General features: G+C 41.1%; 1 protein-coding gene across 1 annotated transcript; it reads right to left on the bottom strand.

Moving 5' to 3' along the window:
• Nucleotides 1-1393: 1393 nt before the first annotated feature.
• LOC139743028 (uncharacterized) lies at nt 1394-27037 on the bottom strand. The gene is made up of 15 exons (XM_071653533.1): nt 26651-27037; nt 23465-23878; nt 22425-22630; nt 21633-21963; nt 20272-20469; nt 19464-19584; nt 17717-17986; nt 15068-16113; nt 13720-13860; nt 12505-12705; nt 11323-11384; nt 9901-10051; nt 7965-8156; nt 4535-4625; nt 1394-1548 (listed from the first exon to the last, which is right to left on the bottom strand). The coding sequence occupies exons 2-15, from the start codon at nt 23780-23782 to the stop codon at nt 1394-1396; spliced, it is 3483 nt and encodes a 1160-aa protein (XP_071509634.1). The 5' UTR covers nt 23783-23878; nt 26651-27037.
• Between the last annotated feature and the right edge of the window lie 505 nt (nt 27038-27542).

Here is a 27542-nt window from a genome sequence, read left to right as displayed (position 1 = left end):
GGTCACAATAAATTCCACAGATCTATACGGGGTACATGGAACTTTCGATTTATGTACTACATGATGTGCAAATACGAATTAAAATGTACCAATACCTTGGACAATTTGTGTTTAGCTAGAAAACACACACACACAAACCAGCTATATTTCACCTCTGATAGCACCTGAAAATATCCATATTTTGATAAATCAAATCATGTCTCTATAACAATTGGGCACTTTATGTTCCATGCATTTAACTCCTGCTCCTTTAGCACCGGTAATGATGCGTGCACATTCTAGCTATACAAATACGTTTTTACAAATAATATCGAGATTCATTGTCAGTCGTTTAGCAAGGTATTGATCAAAGTACATGCGCACATGCATATCACTATAATTCAAAACATATTAGGAAAAAGCATGATCGTTCACTTGAAATAATCGGGTGGGCAACTAGTCTATTTCAAGCCCTTTTAGATTTTGTATGTTATACTCTTTTCAGCTTACATTTAAACCCCGATAAATAAAAATCAGAGTGACAAAAAATGCTAATATTTTGCAGAGGTCATGTCTCAAGTATATTCTACAAATATATATCACACTGAGGCCCAGGAGGGTATTGGTACACTTTTCCTGGCAAATCTCCGTCCTACATCTCAGCACTCCTCATAAGGTACCAACCAGCCTGAAGTTTGGGATCATACCCAAATAGGATAAGAGTCAGAGTTTATTTTCTCAAACTATCAAACAATCTATGATAAAGCTACAGGATATATAGACCCACCAGAAAGCAGAGGCAGAAGCCACGATCGTTATACAGTGTACTCCCATTATATCAATGTCCTCGGTACCAGCAATTTTCTTTCGCTACAACGAAATTTCGTTATATTATCAAACAGCATGGCTTACAAACATAACATAAAGATCTAGATGACATAATATAGATGATATTTTTTTGATTTGAATTTTGATTTTGCTGTCGCGTGAATCTTTTCTGACCGTATTTGTTCGATCAGGAGTTTACTGCACATGAAATACATTGTATGACGGAGTGATGATACCATCAACTGTAAGAGTTGGTGTACCGTTACCAGCATATATTTCCCCTGACAAAATGATAGAAGCACCCACGCACTCGGTAAAAAGTATTTCAGAGTTGGACTGTACAAAGATCTATTACACTAAAAATGTTTTGCTACCAGTCTCAAGTATAGCTGATCTCAAATTGGTCTTAACTTTTGTTTGCCTTAAAACACAGAGGAGCCTTTACTGTTGTGCTTGAACAGCAGGTAAAATTAAACACACACACACACTCACACACACACACACACACAAAAGTTTCACAAACTTTGACATACACAATTATGCAGCTCAGCATGACTCCAATTTCCTATCAACGTTGATGCTTTCTTCACGTCTGAGCATTTTTTCTCCCAATTCTTAATGGCAAGATCTCCCTGTGCTCTTGTCCTTGGATAGAGGCTAGCTCCGCGGCTATGATTTGTGACAGGTCGTCTCTCAAGACCCGCTCGTTGAACCCTGACAGCGCTTGGTCAAAAGATGGGTCTGTAGCATTGATATAGAAAGACAAGAAGACAAGGAAACAGACAGCTGATCCATCAGAAAAGCCAGGTGAAGCAAAAACAAACTGTTACTAATAAATCATGGCCAATGATCTGATATTTGTATCATTGCATTGTTCAAACTCAGATTTCAATAGATCAATAATTGAGGGTATTGCCAATACGTAGGTGCTGTGCAAAGAGCAGCGTTTTAGACGCATTATGGGATAGCTCACGGGACAAACTCGCCCCGTTTTTGGCTGTACATGCACTTACATCACGCTCTGTCTTTATAGAGAGGTATTTTTTGTTGAAGATTTCTTCATTTTCCATCATATGATCAGCACATTGAAGCCTTGCAGTAGTGAACCGTGATTCTAGTGACCGCAAATCAGTAAAGCTTAGACACTTTCAACTCTTTTAAGCTTAATTATAGCCAAGAAAAAAAGGGCTAACGATGGAAAAGCAGATGAAGAACTCCACTGAATCGTATGGAAACTGCCACTTGTGTGAGACAATCGGAAGTGAACAAGGGACCGAGGAATCCCACAGTGCACCTGTGACAGAGCTCTTCAGCGTGCGCAAGAGTTTTTTACGTCATTGGCGATAGCGAGAACTATTGTTCAATATATCAATTTTGAAACCTCATCAAACAGAAATGGTTATAAAGCTGGCCTTGCGACATAACAAAGTTCTAAGAAAGTCGGCTTTGAAGTATTAAAGCCATCAAGTGTGCAGGAGTATAAGCAGATAAACTCAAAACGTACCTAAAAAAGCACTTGGAGAGCACAGACTTCCGCCAAGCCAGCAACTCATTTCCACCCTTACTTACACGCATGCAATTTCCCAAAATAGAAGCCTTTTGTTTACGTCATTGCACGACGCCTTGCCCGAGCAGAGCATGTGCTTTAGTGTGCATATGTAAACCTCCAGTACCCGCAGCTTGAACCCCAAGTTTGTTGTCTTTACAATGTCAAAAGATGAAAAATCCTTCAAAAATCCATAAAAAATTCCTGGATCACTACCAAAATTGAATGAGGTGTTTCTTGTGCAAATATCAACTTTTAACGCAAGTTTCATCTTAATCCCTACACAACTTTCTGAGTTATTTTGCAAACAGACAAACCAACGCCAATGATCACTTAACCTCCTCCTTCCTTGGTGGAGGTAAATATTTAAAGTATGATGATGAATCTGTATTATTTCTAACTGGCATGCAAAGATTCATGGTGTGTGTGTGTGTGTGCGTGTGTGTATGATGTATGTCTCTCACCTCTTAGAGTCCCCATAAAAGGGGTATTCTGGACACACAAAAGCTTAGTCTGAGTGGCTAGTTGTATGGCAATTATATCATGATCAACTCACTATTTGCATATTCATATCTACTATTCAAGAACTGTTCCACAAACATTAGGGAAACTTCACATAAATATTTCTAAATAGTAAGCTCCTACTTTTATCCAATTTTGATGAAATTCAGATTGTTGTGCTTTCTGAAATTCTACCTTCTCTTTTCAGACATAGAATTAAAAAAAAAAAAAGAATCCCCTATGTCCAGGTGATCACCTTCAGTTATAGAATTCACTGGAGACTTGGAGATAAGAAAGAGTAGTTGGCATCAGTGAAGGGCTTGGCATTGGGTAAACAAATCCAGGCACCCGTTTAATCAAAAGATAAAATCATTTTCGAATTTCCTTACCACACAGGCTGCCATAGACTTAGAGTTAAAATCAACTTTATTATCAATTTTAACTCTTCATAAAACAGGGCCCAGGAAGGATGTTGGGAGGTTACCTAAACTCTGAAATTCAGTCACGTGTGTGGGAACGGGGCTCCACAGCGGTTGCCGGTGCAACCAGAGTTCAAAGACCTTTTCAATGCTGCCGAGGTTGATTCCGACTTGGGGCAACCAGAGTTCAAAGACCTTTTTAAGTTGCCAAGGTTGATTCTCATTGACATCAGAATGGTACATATCAAATGGATAGGTAAGTATTAAGCAAGATGACGTAGGCTCTCTTTATATATGCCCAGGGGCTTTTCTTAACATGCCCAGGCTCTTCCATAGAGAATCTATTATTCATCCAGACTTGACAAGCTGGGGATTAGCAAGCCCACTCAAGAGTATCAAATGTGCCAATCAAGTCCAACAAGGCTCCCAAGGTGACATAATAGGGATTAGGGGAGATGGGACTCCTGGGTCATCTCTCTATTCACTGGCAAATCAGTTTCTAGACATCTGTGCGCAGACTTCATAGTGTGTTGTGTGTATTATGAAACTCACGAAGGGTTTGAGGCAAGGACACAGCTCCACACTCATTTGAGAAGTCATATTTGTGGGGGGGGGGGGGGGGGGGGGATGGGGAGGGGGACTCCCAAAACCACAAACCAATTTCCTAAGAAAAAGTGCACTATATACTCAGCTTCTAAGCTCTTTAATGATCTCCCTATAGGTCTTAGGACAATTAATATCAAATTATTTATAACAGAAATAGAGAATAGAGCTGTATGATTGCATGCAACAATTTATACTTAATCTATATCCCAGTGCTAATTTTGTGCATTCAAATATTTGCCCACAGACAGGTCTGTTTATTCATTTGACTCCCCCCCCTCCCCACCCCCCCCCCCCCACCCCCGAAATGAAAATTAATGCACAAGACTACATGCAGTGTTTTTTGTTTTTTTTTTTCCACTGGGGATTTAAATATATAGACTGCATGTACCTCAAATTGCATTTTCAATATGCGCTTGTGCATTGAGAGCGTTTTAAGTTTCTATTGACAGACTAGTGCCACACAAGAGAATCGGTGACTCGGTCTGCGCAAACGGAAAGCATGGCACAACCATGACCTCCTCTGAGCTTCCAACCCCCCAATGGGGTAAAATTGACATAGGGTGGGGAGGGGGAATGAAAGAGGGTATGAATAGCTTGTGTAGGTATGGACGAGCTGCATATCTACAGGCAAGGGACGGAGAGAGAGAGAACTCACCGTACAGGTTTATCATGGGAATGAATCGCAAGACATTGTGGCAGGCATTCTGGTGCTGTTCTGACATGTGGTTGCACACCCTCTGGAGTTGCTGTAAAAAAGGGAATAGGGAGGAAGACATGAGGAAGAGTTTGTTCTTGCATTTCAATTAGCCATAATAAGATCTTACTTGTTCACAAAAATTTCCCATTCATTTCCCCCTTGAAGTGGGTATAGAGAAAAAGACTTAATATGGAGAAATTAAGAAAAATAACAAACAAATATACAAGAATTGGAAATCAAATACATTGGAAACCAATTTTCATTCACGAATAAGTGCCATTCACCCAGTGATGATCAAATTCCAAGCCACTTTGCACTTTCAGATTACAAAGATATCAGAATTTTGAGATATTGCAAAAACTTTGTACATTTAATATGCAAAAAAAAAAAATGCATATCACACAAGAACTTAATGCTTTACACATGTTTCAACAAAATAAAATACTGAAAACAAGGCAATCGCCGAATTGTGTCTCGCCCATTCGCGTACAAGGAATTAATATTTTTTATAACTCCCCCAAGTTAATTGACCTGCTTATGACCTTTGACCTTGTAATGACCTTCAACACCCTAAGGGACATTCACCATCCAAGTTTGGTCACAAACGGACAAAGGGATCAAAAGTAATGAGCCATAATCGAAACGTGCCATAAAAACTTAACATTGGGCCCTAAAAATTTGTTGACCCCTTTCTGTGACCTTTGACCTTGTGATGACCTTTAACTCCCCAAGGGACATCTACCGTCCAAGTTTGGTCACATACGGACATAGGGATCAAAAGTTATGAGCCACAATCAAAACGTGCCCTAAAAAATAACATTGGGCCCTAAAAGTTTGTTGACCCGTCTGTGACCTTTGACCTTGTGACGACCTTCACCTCCCCAAGGGACATCTTCCATCGAAGTTTGGTCACAAACGGACAAAGGGATCAAAAGTTATGAGCCATAAACGAAATGTGCCCTAAAAACTTAACATTGGGCCCTAAAAGTTCGTTGACCCCTGTCTGTAACCTTTGACCTTGTGGTTACCTTCAACTTCCTAAGAGACATCTACCATCACCCAAGTTTGATTGCCATTGTAGCAACATGTGCTGAGTTACGTGTGATAAGAGAGTCTTGCAAGTAAACTTAAACGTATGACCTCAAATGACCTTTGACCTTATCATGTGACCTCTTACGGCACCATAACATGAAGGTACCCCTAGTGCATCCATCACCCAAGTTTGATTGCCATTGTAGCAACATGTGTCGAGTTACATGTGATAAGAGAGTCTTGCAAGTAAACTTTAACGTTTGACCTCAAATGACCTTTGACCTTATCATGTGACCTCCAACGGCACCATAACATGAAGGTACCCCCAGTGCATCTATGACCCAAGTTAGGTTGTAATCCAAGCAACTTATGTGAAGTTATTTGTCAAAAGAGAGTCTTGCAGGTAAACTTTAACATAGAAAAGAGAGTCTTGCACATACTCTTTAATTTATGACCTCAAATGACCTTTGACATCATCACATGACCTCTGACAACACCATAACATGAAGATACCCCTAGTGCTTCTATCACCCAAGTGTGGCTGCCATTGCTGTAACAGATGCCAAGTTATGCATCATAAGAGAGTCTTGCAGGTAAACTTTAACATTTGTGACGGACGACGGACGGACGACGGACGGACGACGGACGGACGACGGACGACGGACGGACGCCATTTGGATCCCTTAGTCTCGCCTTCACCTCCGGTGGGCGAGACAAAAAAGTATTACAAACTTATTTCTCACTTCAATCCATATATGCATACCAATTTTCATTGCCGTAGAGCCATCCGCCAATGTATATCAAACTTGCGGAATACATGTGAAACTTTCCATCAATACTACTACATTGTAACTGGATCAAAATGGGTAAAAATCAGTAGTAGCCGAACTCTTTGGTTACTTTTGAGTGAAATGTCATGTATCTCATCACTTGCAGAGTTTGTAGGATCCAGTATGTTGGGGAAACCAAGACAACACTCAAAAGATGCTTCTATGGACACCGATCTACCATCAACACAGGCAAGCTCGATACTCCAGTGGGCCACCATTTCAATCTACCCGATCATTCCATCACTGATATGACTCTACAGGGCATTGAATCTTTAGGCACTCGTCCAGACACAGTCAGAACCAGCAGAGAGAAGCTCTGGATAAAACAACTTCACACAATCCAACCTCATGGCCTCAATAGCCAGGAGGAAAATGACTAACCATCTTTATTTTTATATATTATATATAACTGTTTTTTAATTACTATTATTATCATCATTTTCTTTTCAATTCTAAATTTTATTTTGTTCTTGTTTTGTGCTTTTTCAAACTGCAGACCCTTTTATTCCCCATTGATTCCTTCCTCTTGTCAGAGTCTCTTCTATTCAGCCTTTTACCACCTACACGTACACACACTTTTTTGTTTGTGTTTATACATATTTGTGCTTACTATGAACATTTATGCGTGCTTATCAACATATACATTTTTTTCTTACCCTTGGATTTTGTGTCCCCACCCCCTTTTTCATAATCACATGTGGTTTGATTATTATTATTTCAATTTCTTTTATCAATATCATTATCATTATTGGAATTATCATTATTGTTTACATACTTTGATATGTTTGACTACTTGCATTTGTTGGTTGACTCTCACTTTCATTTTGTTACCTCCTCTTAGTACACCTTATTAGGGCTGGTTGCTCAGCCCCCACCCCCCCCCCCCCCCTTCCCCTTGCTGTTGCTATTTCACTCTTTTCCTTTCTTGTTTGATGTTGCCTCCCTATTCATCCTTTTCATTCAGTGGTTGCCTCCATGGTCCTTGGAATCATCACTGACCCTCCTCTGCCTTTTGTCTGTCCATCCTCCTGCTCTAATCCCCCTCCCTTTACCTGTTGGGCTCCTTGCCCATGACCTCCTACCCTCTCCTTTTGTTTTCTTTGTTCTGTGTCCCTAGCCTGTCCCTGATTGTTCCTGTTGTGTGAAGTCCTTATGTGATTGCTTTCCCTGCCTGTTTGTCATTTTGCCTCTGATGAAGATTCTGCAAGGATCAAAAGCTCAGGTCCCTTTTGACTCTACTTTTGAGTGAGTTATACAGGAGGACTTAATGCAGGCCAAACTGGTTTACCATTTTTTTTTTTTACCTTTTCGTTATATCCCCCAGTTTTGTATTTTTTTTTTTCACAGTTAGATCTTTTACCATATAAAGACATGATCTTCCCAGAATTTCCAATAAGTAACATCTGCTCTATTAAAGAGAAAATCTTGTCTATTAAAGAGAAAATCTTGTCTTTTTACTTTGATAACAGCCAATGCTGTTATCAAAGTTAAAAGAGTATCATGTAGAATTATGACCATACACGTACCTCTTGCAAAACTGGATGGTGTTGGAAGCCAACGCAACTAATCAGGCTCTCCCGTCCTCGTAGGTGATGGGCCTGATTTTGGACCAGGGCCACCCGATCAAAGGTCGCACAGAGGATGTACAGCAGGCAAGCAGAGAAACTCGTCAAGAGGCCAGGAACCCAGATGAAGAGCACGCCCCCAGTGTCCAAAGTCTGCACGAAGCAAAGTGACAGCAACATTGATGAGATTGGTTGATGTTTTTTGTACTGCTTGTTTTTCTGGATTTGATCATGTTGATGTCTACATTACTGTATACGCCAAATATTTAGTGAGGTTTTTATTTTTGCGAATTTCGCGAGTCGGGTGCTATTCGCAAAATTAAAGACACACGAAAAATTTGACTTTGATCTCGATATGAATGTGACATATTGGTATGCCCATTTCTCTGTTCAGTTCAGTACTCCACGATCGCGAATTTAACCACTCGCGAATCCGTCAGGAAGTCGTGATTTGCGAAAATTTGGACTCGCTAAATATATGGCATATACAGTATATGGCTTGTTCTTCATTCTTCCTCTCCCTTCTTTCCCTCATTCCTCTCTCCTCCTATCTCTCTTCCTTCTTCATCTCTTCCATCATTCCCTTCTCCTTCTTCCAATTTATTCTTCTCCCTCGTCCTTCTCTCCTTCCTTTATCCTCCTCCTCTCTCTCCCTCCTTCCTCCTCTCCTCCTACTCCATCTCTCTCCTTCCCCTTCTCTTCCTCTTTTCTGTTCTTCCTGTCTTCCCTTCATCCTTCCCTCGTTCCTTTCCCTCCACCATCATTCCCCCTCTCTTTCAATGTATCACCTCCTTCCCTCCCTCCAACTCCATCATCCTCTTCATATGTCTCTTCCTCCCTTGTCTTCCTCCTACTCTGTCATTCTCCTTCTCCTCCCTCAACCCCTCCTACTTCTCCTTCTTGCCTTATTTCTTTTTCCTTCCTTCCTCTCTCCTCCTCCTCCTCCATTTGCTCCTCTCTTCATTCCTTGTCTCTCCTTCCTCACACCCCTTCTTAAGTCTCCTCCATCATTCATCTTTTCCTTCTGCTTCTTGAAATTTTTGAAGGCATCCGTGGCGGTAGAATGTTGGTTGGCAGAAGGCTTAATGGTGCACCACGCATTCTTTCTAGGGTATGTGTGTGACCCTGAAAAGGGCCTACCAAATTCCAACGTTTCGGCAAGCATCTTCTTACCGTTCTCACGGTGAGAAAATGCTTGCCGAAACGTCAGGATTGGGTAGGCCCTTTTCGGGGCCACACACAAACCCTAGAAAGAATGCGTGGTGCACCATTAAGCCTTCTACCACCCAACCTCCTGCTTCTCCACCTCACTACTTTCCCCTTGTTTGCCCCCTTCCTCACTTCCTTTTCCCTCCCTCATCATGCCTCTTCTTCTCTTGTCTCTCTTTCTTCCCCTCCTTTGCCAATCCCTCACTCTACTTCTCCTCCATTCCTCTTCTTCTCCTTTGTCTCTCCTTCTCCCATCCCTCCTTCCTCTCTGCTCATCCCTCCATCTCCTTCTCCTCCATCATTCCTAGTCTCCTTCCTTTCTTCTCTTCTCTCTCTCTTCCTTCCCTCCTCGTCCTTCTTTTTCCTTTTCTTTGTCTTCCTCTCTTCACCTTGCCCCTTGACCTCTTTCCTCGCTTTTCTTTCTTCGTCGCTCTTGCGGGTTTATCTTCCAGCACCTTCACACTTGTGCATTACAGGACACTCCCGTTATAACGTACACGGTTATAACAAAATTCCGGTTACAACAAAGTAAAAATCAGGCCGCAACATTATCCACTCTCAGTATCTTTATTGTTTATTTGTTCGGTAATAACGGAATTTCTATATAACGAAAGAACATTGCCGGTCCCGAGGACTTCGTTATAACGGGAGTCCACTGTACTGATGGCAAAATTTTGCCGGATCTTACTCTGACAGCAGCGAGGCAGGTGAGGGCAAAGCTCCGCTTGACATTGGCATCCAGCTCAGCAGCGCAAGGTTTGGCGCCCTCTGTAGGCAGTGCTGGATTGAGGAGTCTAACACAGAGACCAGACAGCTTCTTTCTTCCATCCTCACAATTGCTACAGGGTTGGGCATGAATTCAGATAGGACAGAGAACTTCATTTTCAAACATCTCCTTCGAGCTTCAAAAAATAATGGGATTACAATATCAGTACACTCAAACCTGCAAACAGCAACCACTCAGGGAACACATACAGAAGGCCCTTCTAGAAAGGTGGCCCCTGTTAACAGGTTTGACTAATTATGTAATCATTACATCACAATTGAGTCTTAATGTTAACAGCAGTGGTACAAAAGAATTTCAAAGTAATCAAAAGTTCATGCCAAAATGTAATACCGGTATGCTGTGTTTAGTAATGCATTCAATTTTTAAGGCAAATATACAATTGTACATGTAGATTTGTCTAATGCAACAATAGCAGTAGAACACATCAGTGATGTTTGAGAAAAAATTCAGAGAATTTGTTCAAATGTCATAAATTTATAAAGTTTTGGTGCTGCCATTGCTGGATTAGAAATCGACAACAGTCCACAATGGCACTGCAGAACAACGATATGAAAAAATATACAAAGAATTCCACAAAATTTCATATCTCATAAAAAGTATACATTCCTTTGACATGTTACTAACATTTATTATTAACCCGTTGAGGACGGTTTGATTTTGCTACAACACACATTTCCCATAGACACTTGCCCGAGTATGCTCGGGACTCGTCCTCAACGGGTTAAAGGGTATCTAATCATTCCCCCTGCTTTCTGAAAGAGATAAATCATTGACTCTTTCATTACGCTACAAAAATGAAATTTTGCCAGTTGAAGGGCAATTTGTCAGTCAGTTCCAATAAAATAAACACAACTGGATGCAAAAGTCATTAATTTGAATAAATACACAGTGCTCACTGCTACAAGGGATTTGAACCATCACTGTCTATCACGTGGAAGCGCAGTAGTCTAGTGGATATGACGCCTGTCTAGCAATCAGAAGATATGATTCGTTCAAATCCAGCCTGAGTATGTATGCCCATGATTTTTATCACCATGGCTAGTACTAAAACACTGAATAATTGGTGTTTATTTGCTTTGATGAAGGGCAATTCATCAATCAGTTGCAATATCTAATGTTCTGGGTTACAATGCTTGCCACATGATTTCTCTCCCTGGTTTTTACACCTCATTAAGCCGGCAAATCACAGAAAAATACGCTTAACCCATTGAAGATGAGTCCCCAGAATACTCGGGCAGGTATCTATGGAAAATGCATGTTATAGCAAAACCAGCCCATCCTCAACGGGTTAAGCTGCTGGCGGTGAAGATCAGATTTACTTACTGACAGACTGTTGTCTCAAGTTCTTCCAGACACAAACCACTCTCCATGCCTGCAGGTTCAAGCTGTTGATTAAAGAAATAATGTAACATTTCATACTCAAGTACATATAAATACCATCAATACATGGAGATTATTTTTACAGCAAAATTCAGTTGCAGTTTCAGCTGTACCCATATTTCATGGGGGGTATATCAAAATCAAATATAAATCTATCAACTCAAAACAAGCAAATATATATTGAAACTTTGTATTACACAAGCAAAATAAAAAACAATGTAAAATGCAGAAAGTAAATGCAGAGGAAAAAAACAAACAGACAATGCATTACACTACACACACACACACAAACAGCCCACTTACAACTGACTTTACTTATTGAATAAAGTACTATCCAGAAAGAAGCAAATAGTGGCCAGAACTTGATTGTGTACATTTTATTTCACCCCATTCATTCCATTCATCCCCTCCCCCACTGCCCCACTCCAATGCCATGCATACACCATATGGCGGGACATTTATAGATGTCACTAAAACATACAAAAACATTGCCTCATGACTCTGTTGCATATTGAAATAAAACAACAAAACTCCAAGACACAATGAAGAAGAAGGTTGTATAGTTTTGGCTGAGACCTAATTTCAGATTTCTGACATTTTCTTGGCGAGATAATGAGAAACCTCACGTGAAATGTGAAAGAGCGTGTAATTCCAAGAGGAATTCAACATTTATTTCATGAAAATTGGTTTTGAAATGGCTGAGACATCCAGAACAGAGCAATCCTAATATAAGGTGGGACCCACCTTTTATTAGGATTCCAAGAGGAATTCAACGATTATTTCATGAAAATTGGTTTTGAAATGGCTGAGACATCCAAAAAGAGCAATCCTAATTTAAGGGGGGAACCACCTTTTATTAGGATCATTTTGTTTTACTTTGTTTTTGGATGTCTCAGCCATTCCCAAACAAATTTTCATCAAATAAACTTTGAATTCCTCTTAGAATGGTATGCTCTTGTCCGATTTCAAAAATGGTTTCTTGGTATCTCGCGAAGAGTTAAAAGCCCAATCCTCATCTACATCTAATACTATACTATCCCTTTAACTTTCAAGTCGGACTTACTTGACGAAGATAAAAGATATAAAACAAAAAAATGGAAACAAAATTCTAAAACATTCACTCACCACCGCCCTCACTCCATGGGAAGTGGCAAGGTTACCGAGGGGCTCCATACCCCGCCCAACAAGCAGCCACACCTCTTTGCTCGCCACATCCTCAGCTCTCTTTCTTTGGTTCAAATGATTCTCAACCTCTGAGATCACAGGGAGTGGGAGGTCGATAACCTCTTGACTTGTAGAGTCATCCGCACTAGTCTGCTTGAGGACCTGCAAGCGGTAAACAATGCCACTTATTTCTGTCCACACTTTCAGGCTACTGTGGAACAGATTAATACATTTGTAATGTATTTAACAAAACATATAAACATATATATACACACACACACAAAATCTTGAAAGCAAATGGGACATTACAGAATATGTTTCTTCCACTGGCCCAAATGGGCATTTGTGCATAAGCCCCACTGGCAGCTCATATGTGACCCGCTACAACAAAAGCATCCGAAAGTCGGGGGAGGACAATTTTCTGAAAATGGCATGACATTATTCCCTTAATCTTCTACTTTAATTTCATATATAGCAAAACTAATAAAAAACACTCGGTTGCGGAGATATCAATGATTTTATTAGCGCATGTCAAGTGGTTGAGGCAATCAGTTTCGAGAAAAACACCTTCAAAGTTTTCTTTCCGACGCTATCAGTTTTCACCGCTTGACTATAGAAGGCATGTTCCTAGCAACCTTCACGATGTTCATTCAAGCTTAATAGCGCCAGCTGTCTACGCATGACCAATCAGTAATCAGCATGCCACGCACTGACCAATAAGATCATTCCCTCGTTGCTAGGGGCGGAGTTTAGCTGCGGCGCTAAATCCAAATCTTCGGATACGTTTCACTTACGTTGAAAGTCGGAAAATCATGGCCCAGAAAAACTATTTCTTGCCTTTCCTTCGATCATTTAGCTTTAAAATTTCGGCAGATGATAGACAAAACATTAGACTACAAAATCATGCCAAAAGCAGAAATCCGGTTGTATTGACCAATTTTGGTGATGCGACTTCAAACTCGATTTTCTCGGCTCAGCCGTCAGCGACTTTAGGATCCTTTTGTCGTAGCGGGTCACATGTATTAACCACTTCCAACTAATCACTTCAAGCTGCCAGTCAGTTACGAGTCTAGACTCCTTTTGAAAACATACGTGATGCTGCTTAAATTGATGGCTTTTGTCATAACTACATCTGCAGAACAGTACAGCACTACAACATAAACAATGTTATGGTACCAGCGCATTGCTGCGGACTTTCCTCCACTGCTCGTACAGCCGCGATTCGCAAAACGGTGACATGAGCACCTCCTCCGAAGGTCGACCCGTGACCGGCTTCCAGGAAGATGCTGGTAGGGCGCCGTGTCCCTCCCACGCAATCTAGGGTCGGAAAAGAAAAAGTGCACCAAGTTTGAACTCTACTGACAGCCTCTCTCTCGCAACACACTTTTGTTATATATACAGATGACTCCCGTTTTAACGAAGACCTTGAGACCAGTAGTTTTCTTTCATTATATCAACATCTTGTTATAGCTGAACAACAAATTATATAATGATATTATAGACAATAATTTTGGGACCTGAATTTTTACTTTCAATGTAACACAATTTTATTATAACTGTGTTTGATATGATGGGAGTGCATTGTAATCTTGGTTCAAATGTTTTCATGCTGCACCCAGTCACTGCTATACAGTGAGTTTATTTTTCCTTCAGGCATTAGCAGGTGGCATTATGAATTGTGATTGTCCCCTGTGATGCAGATCAGAGGAAATTATTATGGAGTGGTATTGAAGTTGCACATTATATTTTGCACAAAAACAAAGGTTAATGCCGGTAGCATTCAAACCTAGGCTATGATCTCAAGATCTGCAGTGTGGAAAAGTGTTCTTCATTGGCTGGCTGTACACCAATTCACACTGAATGTTCTTGTAAGACACCATGAAGATACCATTGCTCTACAAGCTCTTTCTAACAAATAGTACACTTTCAAACAAGCTCTGTCTACACCACTGCACTCTACTCTGAAACCGATATCACCTAAGTTTGCTACACTGGTAAGCCAGTTAGAAACACTTTTCTAATCTAACCGTCTGCAAATTTTGACTGTCCAAACCAATTTTGGCTATTTAAACAGATAGAGAAACATACAAACATAAAACAAACAGAGGACAGAAATTCTCATATCCCTCATTAATGTAAACAATAATGTTGCATGCATTAGGCATTCCTCCATTTTCTTTTTCTGAAAATTTGACAGGCCTGGGAGTACAAGACATTTTCAAACATGTACATACTAAATAATTTGAGTGGTGGCATATTGTTATCACAAAATGAAATTCTGGTATTGGTGAATGAATACAATAGTCTGATGTACAGTCTCAGTTTTCGTGAAAAGGATTGCACTGAGAAAGCAGTCTTGAGTACAGACCTGGCTGAAAGATGAAATAAAGCTTCTAGTTTTTTTGTTCATGTTGATTTCAATCTATCACAGTGCATTTCAATAGTAGTGTGGAGACATAGACACGTGGCCACCTATCAAGGTGAAAAACCATTATGTCTCTGATCTTTATTTTCCAAATCTCACCATTGGCATATCTTGTCTGATAATTCTGTCACAAACAGAAGAAGCAGGATCATCCATGTCCATATCCTCTGATATTGATGAGTGAAAAACTACAGCGCCCTCAATGCCAGCCTCCACACCACCATGTTGATGAGGTCTTGGGTGGGATTCCTCCATTTCAACATCCCCGAGATTGCTTGAAGTTCTCTCGGTGCAGGCTTTAATGTCTGTGAGCAGCTGCAAATGTACGTCTGTTTGGACGAGGGCATCAACTTCTGAGGAGACCCCTGAGCTGTCTTGATAAAAGGCCCCTGGATTCTCTTGGTGAGTCTTCATGTCAGCTCCTTTTGCTAAATTGACACTAGCATGGCTTGGATTTGAACAATCACTGCCAACATCATCAGCTCTTCTCTCATGTATCAAGTGACAAGTATCTTTGTGGGAAACCCCTTGAGAGGCTTCCTGACATGGACTAGTGGGATGAGTTGCGAGTTCTAGACAGAAAGAACCAGGTGTTCTTTGAACATCCTGCGAAGACGTCTTTGGATCGGCTTGCGCTCCTCCTGCATCAAGTTCCGATCTTTCTAACTGTGTTAAAGCCGAGGATTCCTGCATCCCACCAAGGTCTCCATCGACTTCCATGGCCCCCTCCTGCGGGCAAGTTGCATCACAGGACTTCAGGCATCTCTTGTCCCGTGACCAACAGATCCTGCTCCAATCTCCCACAGCATCCTCAGTGTGAGTCAAGCCAGAGGCATCTCCTGCACCATGAGCACCACCAGCTCCTGGAGTTGCATTCTCTGACTCCGGTGAGCCGTCCTCCATGGTGGCATCTCCTCGATGGTCGACAGCACACGTTCCGGTAATCTTACTCCATGATTCCACATCTCCCATCTTCCTCGTGGGTGCATGCCCGTCTCCCACTCTTTGTGTCCTACCCGCTCCTTGCTCCAAGAGGCTCCGTTGAATGTCCAGGAGCTGCTCCGCCCAGGGTTTGTGCTCTCTCTCCTGCCTCTCCTCCAGGCTACCACTGAGTCTGTCCCGAAGATGCTTGGCAAACATACCACCAGCATTGACCTACAACATAAAAAGAGATCAAATGAGACTGTTATGGAACCCTTTCCTATGTAACACTGTTTCATTAAATACAAAGTAAAACGAAACAAACAAATAAATAAAACCCCAAGGGAGACTGTGAGATTGAAAAACTTTCTCATTATATGTGATCTTGATAAAATTTCTCTTGTTTTGCTTGGTTACTTTAACTCTATGTCAACTTGAACTTGGTTTGTGTTTCATGTAACACACATCTAGAACAATACAATTTCACTAGCTTAAAAATCAGCAAAAAAACAAAACAACCAAGTTCTCTCTTTTATGGGTGCTTTGCCCTCTCTCTTGTGAATGAATTACCCAGAATTTTCTTCCAATAGTATAAGACATCATTAACAAAAAATAATAAAATACCTCGGAATTACAGAACTTGGGTCTAAAGGTCAGAATGAGGACGCCCAAATTGTTATTTTTTTTTCATGTCATGCCTCAATAACAAGATTGAACGAAATCTGGCAAGAAAATGTGGCAAGTACAGTGAATGCAAAAAGTGTGAACCAGCAGCCTGTCCATACAAAGCTGCCAAGTTTCCCTGATTCTACAAGAAGCCTACAGCTGAAAATTATTTCGTTGAGTCCTGACTCCTCAAAAGAACATAACCTCATTGATGGAAACTGTTAATGCCAGTTGAGATTCATATAACACACAAATACAGCCCTGAAAGCTGTTTGGAGCCTCCCTGGTTTTGATGTGTGCAGCCTTGTAAATGTTGGATCATAGAGGGCAGCATCACCAAACAACCCAACCTAACATGACATCACTACACATAAAGCTAGAATTACCAACCGCATATTTCCCAAGTCAGAATGAAATCCATTGAGTAATGAATGAGTTATTGTATTTGAAGTATTTGTCTACAATGTGTATGCTCATCTGGCCATGATATAATGACCTTTGGCCCTGTAAGAAAACAAAGATGGCAGCACAACTGGGTGATATCTACTGCTGTTTTACCAAAGCACACATTTTGTCACAAAACTGGAGGAACTATCACCCAAAACAATAGGCATCTACAAGTGTAGATTGTGCCACAACACACATAATACAGCATTGAAATAAATCCATTAGGAGTGTGGCTGTACCTTTACATTTATTCTATGTTAAGTTTGATTTATTGAGTGGCCCATACTCCTACAAGCTTGTCTTTTGAGTGGGTCCCTTTTTTCCATTGACAAAATCATTTTGAACAAGAAGTTCCATAAGTACATAATGCATATTTTTTGTTGTAATACATTGTACATCTTGTTTGAACTTTGAATCTATCAATAGCAAATATGTGTTACTGAAAATAAAATTTTGTTTAAATCGAATTGAATTGAATTGAATTTAATTGAATTGAGTCACTTGAATTTAATTGAAATGAATTGAAATGAATTTAATTGAATTGAACTGAATTGAATTGAAATGTATTAGGAGTGTGGTTGTACAGCATTTACAAGGAATGTGATGCTGCAGGACATCCGTTTTTGTTCAAAAGAAACCTCTGGAGACTTATTTACCTTCATGGAGAACCCTCAAATCAGGTCAAATCAAGAATCTTGATGAGAGCTACGGCAGATACCTTTGACCCATAATTCGGAATCAGCTTCTGGTTCCGCTTCACTGCCCTCAGGTGACAGCGCCTGGCATAGGCCTCCACGCATTGCTCCCTCACGCGGTGGATGTGTTGCCGCTTGGCCTCATCCGGGGACTGGTAGAGCAGGAGGTTCTCCTGTATCGCCTTCACCTGGGACTCGGTGAACTTTCGGCAGCACTCCTCCAACTCCTTGACGAAGGACCTGGGCAGATTGGAGGGCCTGAACAGGGGTGTGTCACCGGCCTCGGGTCCTGAGAGGCAGAGGAAATGGGGGGGGGGGCAAAAATTAAACAGCGAGACTCATCAAATATCATTGTGTGTTTTATCAAACAGAGAGATTTATGGTGCTTTCAGACATACTGAGTTATTGTATATTCATACGACGTATGGATATATGACATTTTGATATGAGAACATTCAGACTCAGCACCCTGTTATACGATAATCGTATGGGAGCATTCAGACCTAGCGCACAAGCGATATTTCTTGAGTAGATATGTGAATCTGTTCCATGCGCAGTACGAAATTTACGCAGGCTTTGCGCATAGTGTTTATACTCTGCCTTGGATTCACAGAGACTCCAACTCTCCCGCTTTCGACGGGAGATCTCCCGCCGAAAGCCCATTTTTGTAAAATCTCCCGTTCTCCCACTTGAGATGCAATTTCTCCCACCCTGGCTCTGTGTCTCCCACTTGAAATGATATCTTACCTTTAGTATCATGTTGTAGTATGGTAATATGTTTATTTATATAATATTATGTCAAAATATAAGCATGAGAAAGCACAAGAGATCATCTGGAACTGGACCCCAGCTTCGCGCACATAGGAGTCTCCCGTTTGCAAGGGGCTTCAGGCGGGAGAATCTCCAGATCAGAAGGTGCTTGGGGTTGGAGATTCTGGATTCATCCAGTAGTTCGCTAGTTTGCACTGCGAATAAGCCCCACCTACTCATACAATGTATGGATATAAGAGAATTCAGACACACATATACGTTGTATGGATATAGGATAATGATTTGAAACGACGCTCAAACCATCATTTTGATAAATGACGTATATTGATATGACGTTTCAACATAAGAGCATTCAGACACATAAAAAACGCCCTATATCCATACATCATATATCCATACGTCGTATATCCATGCGAGAACTCTCTAGTCTGAAAGGGGGGTCAGTCAATAATGCACAGAAATATCACTTGAAGCACTAGCCAGTAAGCCACCATTGAATTCTCTCTGACCAGGGGGAGGGGGATGGGGGTGATGGGACAGGAGTAAGGCATTAATTGCATCCCCAATCCAAAGACTACACATACATTGTCCACTTAATGGCAATTCCTGTTGGCAACTTGACTGCAACAAAATAATGCATAGATTATGTGACAAGGTGCACAGCATGTGTAATGCACTGATTATTTTCATCACAAAAATTACCACATAAAATGTAACAGGCAAGCATTTTTTGAGGCATCACAACCTACACAAAATACTCACAAGCATAAAATCATAAATTGGCAAATTTCACTGAAAATGGCTCGGCCCAGAAATTTAATCACGAATCAGCGTCCACTCTCAAAGTTTGTTAATTTGAGCATGTGGTTAGCAATATATGCCTACTATGGTCGAATATGAGAGTTATGAAGAGCAAGGAAATTCAGTCATAACTAAAATGTAATCTTTACAATATAATGAGAATATGGCAAAAGAAGATGAAAGCCAGTTCTTACCAAAGTGCTCCAGTAACTTGGTCAGCTGGGGTTGGAGCTTGTCTGTACCACAGAACTCTTTGCACACCACATACACCTCCGAATTTCCCGCCTTACTACACGACGGTTTGACCACGGTCACCTGGTATGCAAACGAGTAATGCAATTATACAAGCCATATTCAAGAGATACTGTATACACCGAATATTTCGTGAGGTTTTTATTTTTGCGAATTTCGCAAATTAGACGCTATTTGCAAAATCAAAGACACAAGAAAATAATGACCCTGAGTCCAAAGTGAATGTGATGCACATGTATGCATTTCTCCGCAGAGTGACTGTTCTCCATCATCGCGAATTCAACCACTAGCGAAATCGTCGGGAAGTCCCGATTCGCGAAAATTTAGAATGCTAAATACTTGGCATATACAGTACAAGTGACTGGATATGAATCAAGACAGTGCACATAAAGTATTTTGCGGTTCATTATTATACACATGCAATATCACAAATTCTGTGTGTGCTTAGGCTGGATACTTCATGTGTCCACTACAGAACTTTATGGAAGAACCATGGAGTGCGTATGAGCAAGCTACAATGAGACAATGAATGGCTTCACGTGTAAAGTAACCTCTGAAGGACTATGATAGGGTACATCACCTGAGGGCACAACCAGCACTACTAGAAAACTTAAACTAAGGACCTCATGACCAAGGTCCCTAGTTGCACAGAGTTCTTTTGCTGTCTATGTATGTAATCTGCTCCTCAATTGGAGGATGGCTATTTATTACCACACTTTTTCTTGTTGCTTAAGATTTTCTGCAGCGCACCTCTTCGAAAGCACAGTTGAGGATGTACATGAGGCACGCTGTGTTTGCGTTGAACATGGTGAACATCTTGATGAGGAAAGAGCCCCCAGGGGCCAGGATTTGAACAGCCGTGAGTGCCTGGCAGTAGAGGAGGGGAAAGACGCGCCGCTCCTGGTGGGATGGGTCATCCTGGCAATTCACGCTGCCGTCTGCTGTCACCTTGGAAACAGAAAAGCAGAAAGCATGAGAAACTTCCTTGTGATCTCACTTAGTAAACCAAGCTTTCTCTCATGTTTTGAGATGGGATAGGGAATAAGGGGCCATTATATATCACATTAAAGACTGTCTTAACCCTTTGAGGACAAACTGATTTTGCTATGGCACACAATTCCCACAGACACCTGCCTGAGTATATTCAGGACTAGTCTTCAACATATATTGAAATTCACTTTGTCACATCAGTTTCCACATTTTGTTGGGAGAAAAATCAACATTTTATTAACATTTCATTAATCACGCAACATAATAACTCTTAATATTATGTCATTACGACAGTCAAAACACCAGTGTTACAATGATGCAACCAAAAGGTAAAACTGAAGACTGGTCACATGACTGTTCTCAGCCAATCATTTGATTTGGATCCATAAAACCATTTTATTATAATAAAATACGATACATACCAGCTGATTCTACGGAATAGTTTGTAGAATGCATTAGGAAATTTCAAATCAATGTCTTCACTATATCTTTATACAATCACAGATGTATACACACTAAATTGCATTGACTTCCCAAGATGGGGTTTACACTCATCAATTACAGATTATGGGGCACATCCCAAACTTGATATTCTTGGTGACAAAGAAAAATATTAGAAGAAATGATCAAAGAATATGGGATTTCCACAGAATACCATTTTCTTCGCTCATTTCATTCATACTATATATTTCTATAGTTTGTTTCCCAATTTGTTTGCATCCATTATTACTAAAAAAAAGTATACCGTAAACATGGAACTTTCTGTATGAGAATTCCTCAATTTGGCAACTTATTGTAAAGACTACCATTCACATTTTTTTCCGGTCCAAGCACAAATATTTTATCAATAAATTGATAACAGATTTTACCTTATTTCTATCAACCAGAAATTTGCCTCCCTATTTAATGAAACAGAAATATGCAAAAATATATACATGAACAAGTAGCCAATTTGATGCACAAGATAATGATTTAAAATTGTGCAAGTTGCCAATTTGATGTGCAAATAGTGATTCACCTTGCCTTTGAATAAAAATTGTGCAAGTTGCCAATTTGATGCACAAAATAGTGATTCTTTCTCTTCAACATCCTGGGAAAACGGAGGTATAGGTTGTACTCACGAGGTTCACCACCCCACCCATCCTGGAGGTAATTAGCTGCTGCAGACCCCGAAGGTTCTCAGGGCTCATAACGTCGCCTGTATGATCCTCCCCAAAGTACCAGCAGTCTGGGGTGTGGAGGATGAGCCGATCGTCCACGATGGTGCAGCCGGGGCTGTTACCCTCGTAGTGGGGATTCAGGCTCGTCGCCAGCCACTGCCAGTCGACGCTCGCCCTCTCTTGGTCTGTCTGGAGGAAATGGTTGAGGCTGGCAATGAAGGCCCCAGGAGCCTCACAGATATGAACAGAATTCAATGTCCCAGTTTTAAGGCAGCTACTTGGTATCAAGTGCCTGAGATAGTGGGGAAAAAAAAAACAAACAAACACAAGGAAACATATCAGCACAGATAGATAAAACTGAGATACAGCTAAAAACAAGTTCTCGCACCTCATATACATGATGCACAATATATTCCATTCAAATGCCATTCTTACATCGACTGTCATAGTGGGCATTTTCATGGTGTGGAAATTTTCGTCAAACACATCAAACTCGTGTGAAAATGTAATAGTATAATAATCTCTTTGATTCCGCCAAATTAAAAACACACAAAATTCATTCAACCCAGCTGAGTGCAAAATGATAATTGCATGAAAATTTCTACATTTACAGTATACAGGAAAATTGATCAATAAATGAACACAAACACACACACACACATTGTACATGACATTAAGAGCAGAATACTTTAGTGCTTGAGATCCCCTTCAAGGAACATCCCTGAGCAATTAATGTTATGAACGTAGGCACACCTGGTCGAGACGATCTCGTGAAACTTGCACCAGGCTTGCGTGCCGAGCTCGATGTGGTAGCGCCGCCTAAGGTGCGACATGACGAGACCGCCGCGGTGCGTGGAGGAGGTGTGGCTGTGCCAGTCCGTGATCTCCTTGTCGCTGAGGCCGTCCTGGACTCTCCTCAATTTCTGCTTCAGCTCACTCACGACAAAATTCCATTCATCCTTATCATCAAAATAGATAGAGAAAGAGGTTGTGATGTTGATACTGTTTTTCATTATCTCCACAACACATTGTCAAAGTTTGACAGAAAGTCTGGTACAGACCGTTTTCACTTCTTGCTTGCTGCACATTTTAATTCATGATTTCCATTTAAATTTTGCTCCCGTGTGGATGTGATTCTTGTTTTGTTTTATTTTTTTCACTTTTTATCATCTCCTCAACTTCAACATCAGGATTGTCCCACAAACTGGGGCTAAAATTCTGGCAAAAGATTGGTGACCCTTTGGCACAAATTCATGAAGGTGGTACAATCTTTGTCCTTGGTTTAAACCGACAAACATATGGGGTGCCAAGTGTCGTAACGAAATAGGCCATGCAACAATTGGCACCCCATACAAAACTACAATCTTTGTGAATTCGGGCCTATGAGTGACAAATACAGAACAAAAAAAAAATTGACATACTATGTATATATCAATTTTAGCTGCACTATTACTCTCTGATTGAATAGAAGGAAATTAATTCTTACTTGTAGACATCTGGCATTAAGGAAAACTGGAGTAGGGATATGCATTTAAACAAAAAAATAAAGAGCAAGAGACTGTATTTTCATTCAACGATAGAATGTTTTCTTTGCATTGTGTAACCATACAATTAAGTATGTACTCCAATCCATTTGTACCCTTTATGCGAATCACCACTGCTACCCAAAACAACCTGCACTAGACCACTCTATATGAAAGAAATGAAAACTGTGGTACTAGTAATGTCAATACTCAATGTACAGTGTGAATCTATTGGGCTTGTGTAAAAATCCCAAAGGAGAAGCATTATACCATTTCTTCCTTGGAGTCCATCCCGGGAAACACGTCCTCCGTTGGTGGAAGAACCCATGGCACTTTGACCGAAGTCTTATCAAAGTTGAAGCTATTATTGAAGAGTGCATTGACCTCCTGCTGGACAGTATCCGGCGATGTTCGCCTTCTCATCTGGCCCCGCCTCTTCCCTCTGTTGCCATGGAAACTGCATTCACCATACCGCTGACCACGCCCTTGGTCATGAGAGTGATACTCATGTTGCCTCTTGTTGCTTCTCCACTTGTTGTCATGGTAATGTCCACGGGGTGGGTTTTTTTGCCCTTCTGTTTCCATCATGGAATTAAGTTCACGGCAGACTAAAAGCACATCTGATGGAACGATGAAACGAGATTCCAAGATCACCAAGACTGCCCAAGGTTGCGTATTTACGGCCTGGATGATTTGAAATACAAAATTGGACATCATGATGCAAATTCCAGCGAGATGACTTAAATCTTCTACTGATCTTAACCCGAAAAAAAAAATTACAGTTAAATTGTACTTACAGCAAATCACTAACTACATTTTGTATCCCAAAACAGAAACTGCATGAAGACAACACACTAGTCTTAATTGTATTTGACTGTCTGTTGCTTCAAAGTGCTCAGCTGTGTGGACAAATCCTCATTTGGACTCAGAAATTCCTCTGAAACATATGAGGAAATCATAATCCTCGTCTTTAAATCCTTGAAAAAGAAAATTTATATCAGTAGGGGTGCAATATGGACACCTCATCTAAAAGATACTCAAAGGATGGCTTGCATGAAAGGAGTTGAACAAATAATAAACACATGATAGACCACGATCACTGATAATGATGTTACAAAATATATAAAGTACATACAGTCAAACCTGCCTTAGCGGCCACCTGTCTATAGCGACCACCTGTCTATAGCGGCCACTGAAAAATCCCCGGGAGAGAAAAGCCCTGTTAAAGACCCTGTGTATAGCGACCACTTGTCTAACGCGGCAAGTGGCCACAAATTTTGTTTCCCGTGGTAGATTTTCACCTGTCTATAGCGGCCAAAAACCCAATGGAGCCGTAGCCGACCCGATAATTCAGCGTGTTTTTCTGCTTTGTAGCCGTGCGGGCAACGTTCAGTGGTCACCAACGCTGCATTTATCCCTCATTCAGTCATAATAATGCACTAGTGTTAAGCTTTCTTCACGACAATACACATACTACTGCGCAACAATTTCATATAAACCGGCATGGTTTAATGAATGAAACACACGGTGTGTGCATACGTACACACATACATGTGTATGTAAGGATACAACGATGATACATGTACATGAATGTAAGCAATGCACGCAAAGTTGGATTACCTGTCTATAGCGGTCACCTGTCTATAACAGCCACTTTTACCGTCTCCCTTGGGTGGCCGCTATAGACAGGTTTGACTGTACTATATTAGTCCTGCAATTAAACACTGCAAAACCATAGAATAGTCCCTAGAAGGATTAGAAAATAAAAATCCAGTTTGGTTTAAATGGTCATGAAGTTACCTGATAAATGAATTGCCTATCAAACCGTTGGCAATAAATGTAATTTATTTTTTAATCAGATTTTCCATTGTGTGTCTAAAATAATCTTCCTCCCACCTACAACTCACTCTATCTGACTCACAGTAACTAAATGAGTGGCATGTTGATTTAATTATGCAAGATTATGATTCATATCTTACAACACCTATTTAGAATGTAGCTATCCGATTGGTCGATTGCCCATCACGTGACATTTAGTGAAAAGTTCCATTGCACGCTCTGGCTGTCTCAGCTGTGCAATTTGGTTGACCAAAATGTTCCATTGCACGAGCTCTCATGTCACAATAAACAAACATGTGCCGTGCGCACTCAACAATTACAAGCGCGCTTATAAGTGCGTACTTTTGTCACTCATTTTTGTAAACAACTTCGTTTCGCATACGTACGTACACATGTACATACACAGTGACTACGACTGTGAGGCTACTCATTCGTCTTTCACGCCAATCACGGCAAATGGTTGCCATTTCTGTGCTAAATTCAAGAATCTGTGACTCTTGTGAGTATACCAAATCTGTTGACGTTCGAGGTGTTGTATAAAAAACAAATAGTGTATGGTCTTTCCTCGTGCATTGGAACCAGATTTCGCACTCGGTGAAAGATAAGGCGCACTATTCAACTCAGCTTCGCCTCGTTGAATAGAGCGGTGCCTCTATCTTTCACCTCGTGCGAAATCTTGTACCATTATGCACTCGTGACCATTCACCATTTGTATACTGATAATAGGGATAAGGCTAATAATAATACATAGACCCCACTGCACTGCGCCACAGCTAGCCTTACATAGTAGAAGTGTAGAACCCCAGCCATCAAGCATTCACCAAAACTGGCAAAAGAGAACAAGACTTTGAAATATTTATCTAGCGCACTGCCACTACTAGTACCAATGGTACAGTATTCATCGCATAATCGGGCATCTGATAATCGGGAACCTCGCTTAAATGACATACGCTTCCCAGAAACATTTCCAATGCACGTTATTTTCACTGGATAATCGGGGGGGACCTCTGATAAACGGGACAATTTTTCTTCAAGCGATCTATGATTTTGTTGATACATGTATCTAAAAAACATGCCTCGCTGTGTACGTTGTTTAATCTCAGTCATACACTTTGAGGGCAAAGTCCAAATTCCTCGTCTCTGAGTGTTTCAACTTTCAATACACTGTGATCTGTGCTTACGTCACAATCTTCCTCAGTTGTGAATGAGCTAGAGGGTCGCGCCGAGGGGTAGCGTGGTAGTGTATTCATGTACATGTACAGTTCGTCAGTATGCATGTGTGTGTGTGCACTACATGTACATGTCGTATGCTGTTTAATAGTGTATGGTGAGTGCTCATCGCAAAATCGGGCACCTCGCTTAAAGGGGCCGTGTTTGCTACTCCCAACCTGTCCCGATTATGCGATGAATACTGTAGTAGTACAACTACAAGTACAACGTGTACTGGCACACTGCACTGTTCTTATAATAGTCTGACTCTTGCTGGTTCTTGAATCTTGTTTCTTGGATCCGTAGGCTACTCTCTGTTCCATAATGATAGATATGCAAAATTAAAACCAAGGACAGCCAAATGATAACAATGAATATCGTAAAATATGGTACTACTATTAAGGTTACCAAGATGAAGAGTTCTGCATCAGTTACAAACGACCGCCAGATCGAATGGGGCAGCAGAGGCTTGGGTGAAGCACTGACGACGAGCTCGCGGGTGGTAACCCTCTAACCGTTGGGCGTAGGCCTCTGTCTGACCGCCCTGGCCTGCGCTGCGCCTGCCCTGTCCCGGGTGCTATCCCAGGTGCGTGGGGCTCATCAGCTCCCATGCCATGGCCAATGGTGCGGCATAAACTGCGAGCCTTTTTTGGCTTTTCCACCTCCAAAATGGAATCGAGTAAAAAACAGCCTCGACGATGCCACGATGCCTACAATCTGGAAATCTTCATCGCCTTTAGTGGTTGTCCCAGGGTACATAATACAACAGATCTCTATTCACCAGCTAATCAAACATGGACGGTGAAGGCATTAGAGCGCGCGTTTTTCCCAGGCTAAAAGGACGCCTCGGGTGTGTCTTTCTCAACTCGGGGATTCCCCATGCGCGTGAGTCTGTACAATGATCCCCTCGATGAGATCACAATTCACATGCAGAATAAAGATCGGTTCAACAGAAAATAAATTGTGTTCATAAAATGCATGTCTGAATTTTCACATAGGCTTATTCGTATTTACATAATATTTTCGAATGAGCGCTTCTTCTTTTTTCCCCCTCATTAACATAACACCGCCGGCGCCATGTTTTGAAAAGTGGGGGGGGGGGGGGGGGGGGGGGGGGGAGGGACACTTCCGGGTTTCATGAGCTAAAAAAAAAAAAAAAAGGTCTTCAGCGCAAAAACAAAGCCATACCGCGCTCACACTTCAAGGTTTCTATCAACTAGTATTTCTTTCTAGTGCCACTTACGCACTTCCGGGGTAAAGAAAGTGGGCACTCTAAATTCGTTGGATTAAAAAGTGACCT

This window comes from Diadema antillarum, unplaced genomic scaffold (genome assembly GCF_040938485.1).
Source record: "Diadema antillarum isolate AM-2024a unplaced genomic scaffold, OU_Dant_1.0 seq00001042_RagTag, whole genome shotgun sequence".
NCBI lineage: Eukaryota > Metazoa > Echinodermata > Echinoidea > Diadematoida > Diadematidae > Diadema > Diadema antillarum.
Note: the sequence above shows the minus strand (reverse complement) of the source record. Positions and strands in the feature narration are given on the sequence as shown.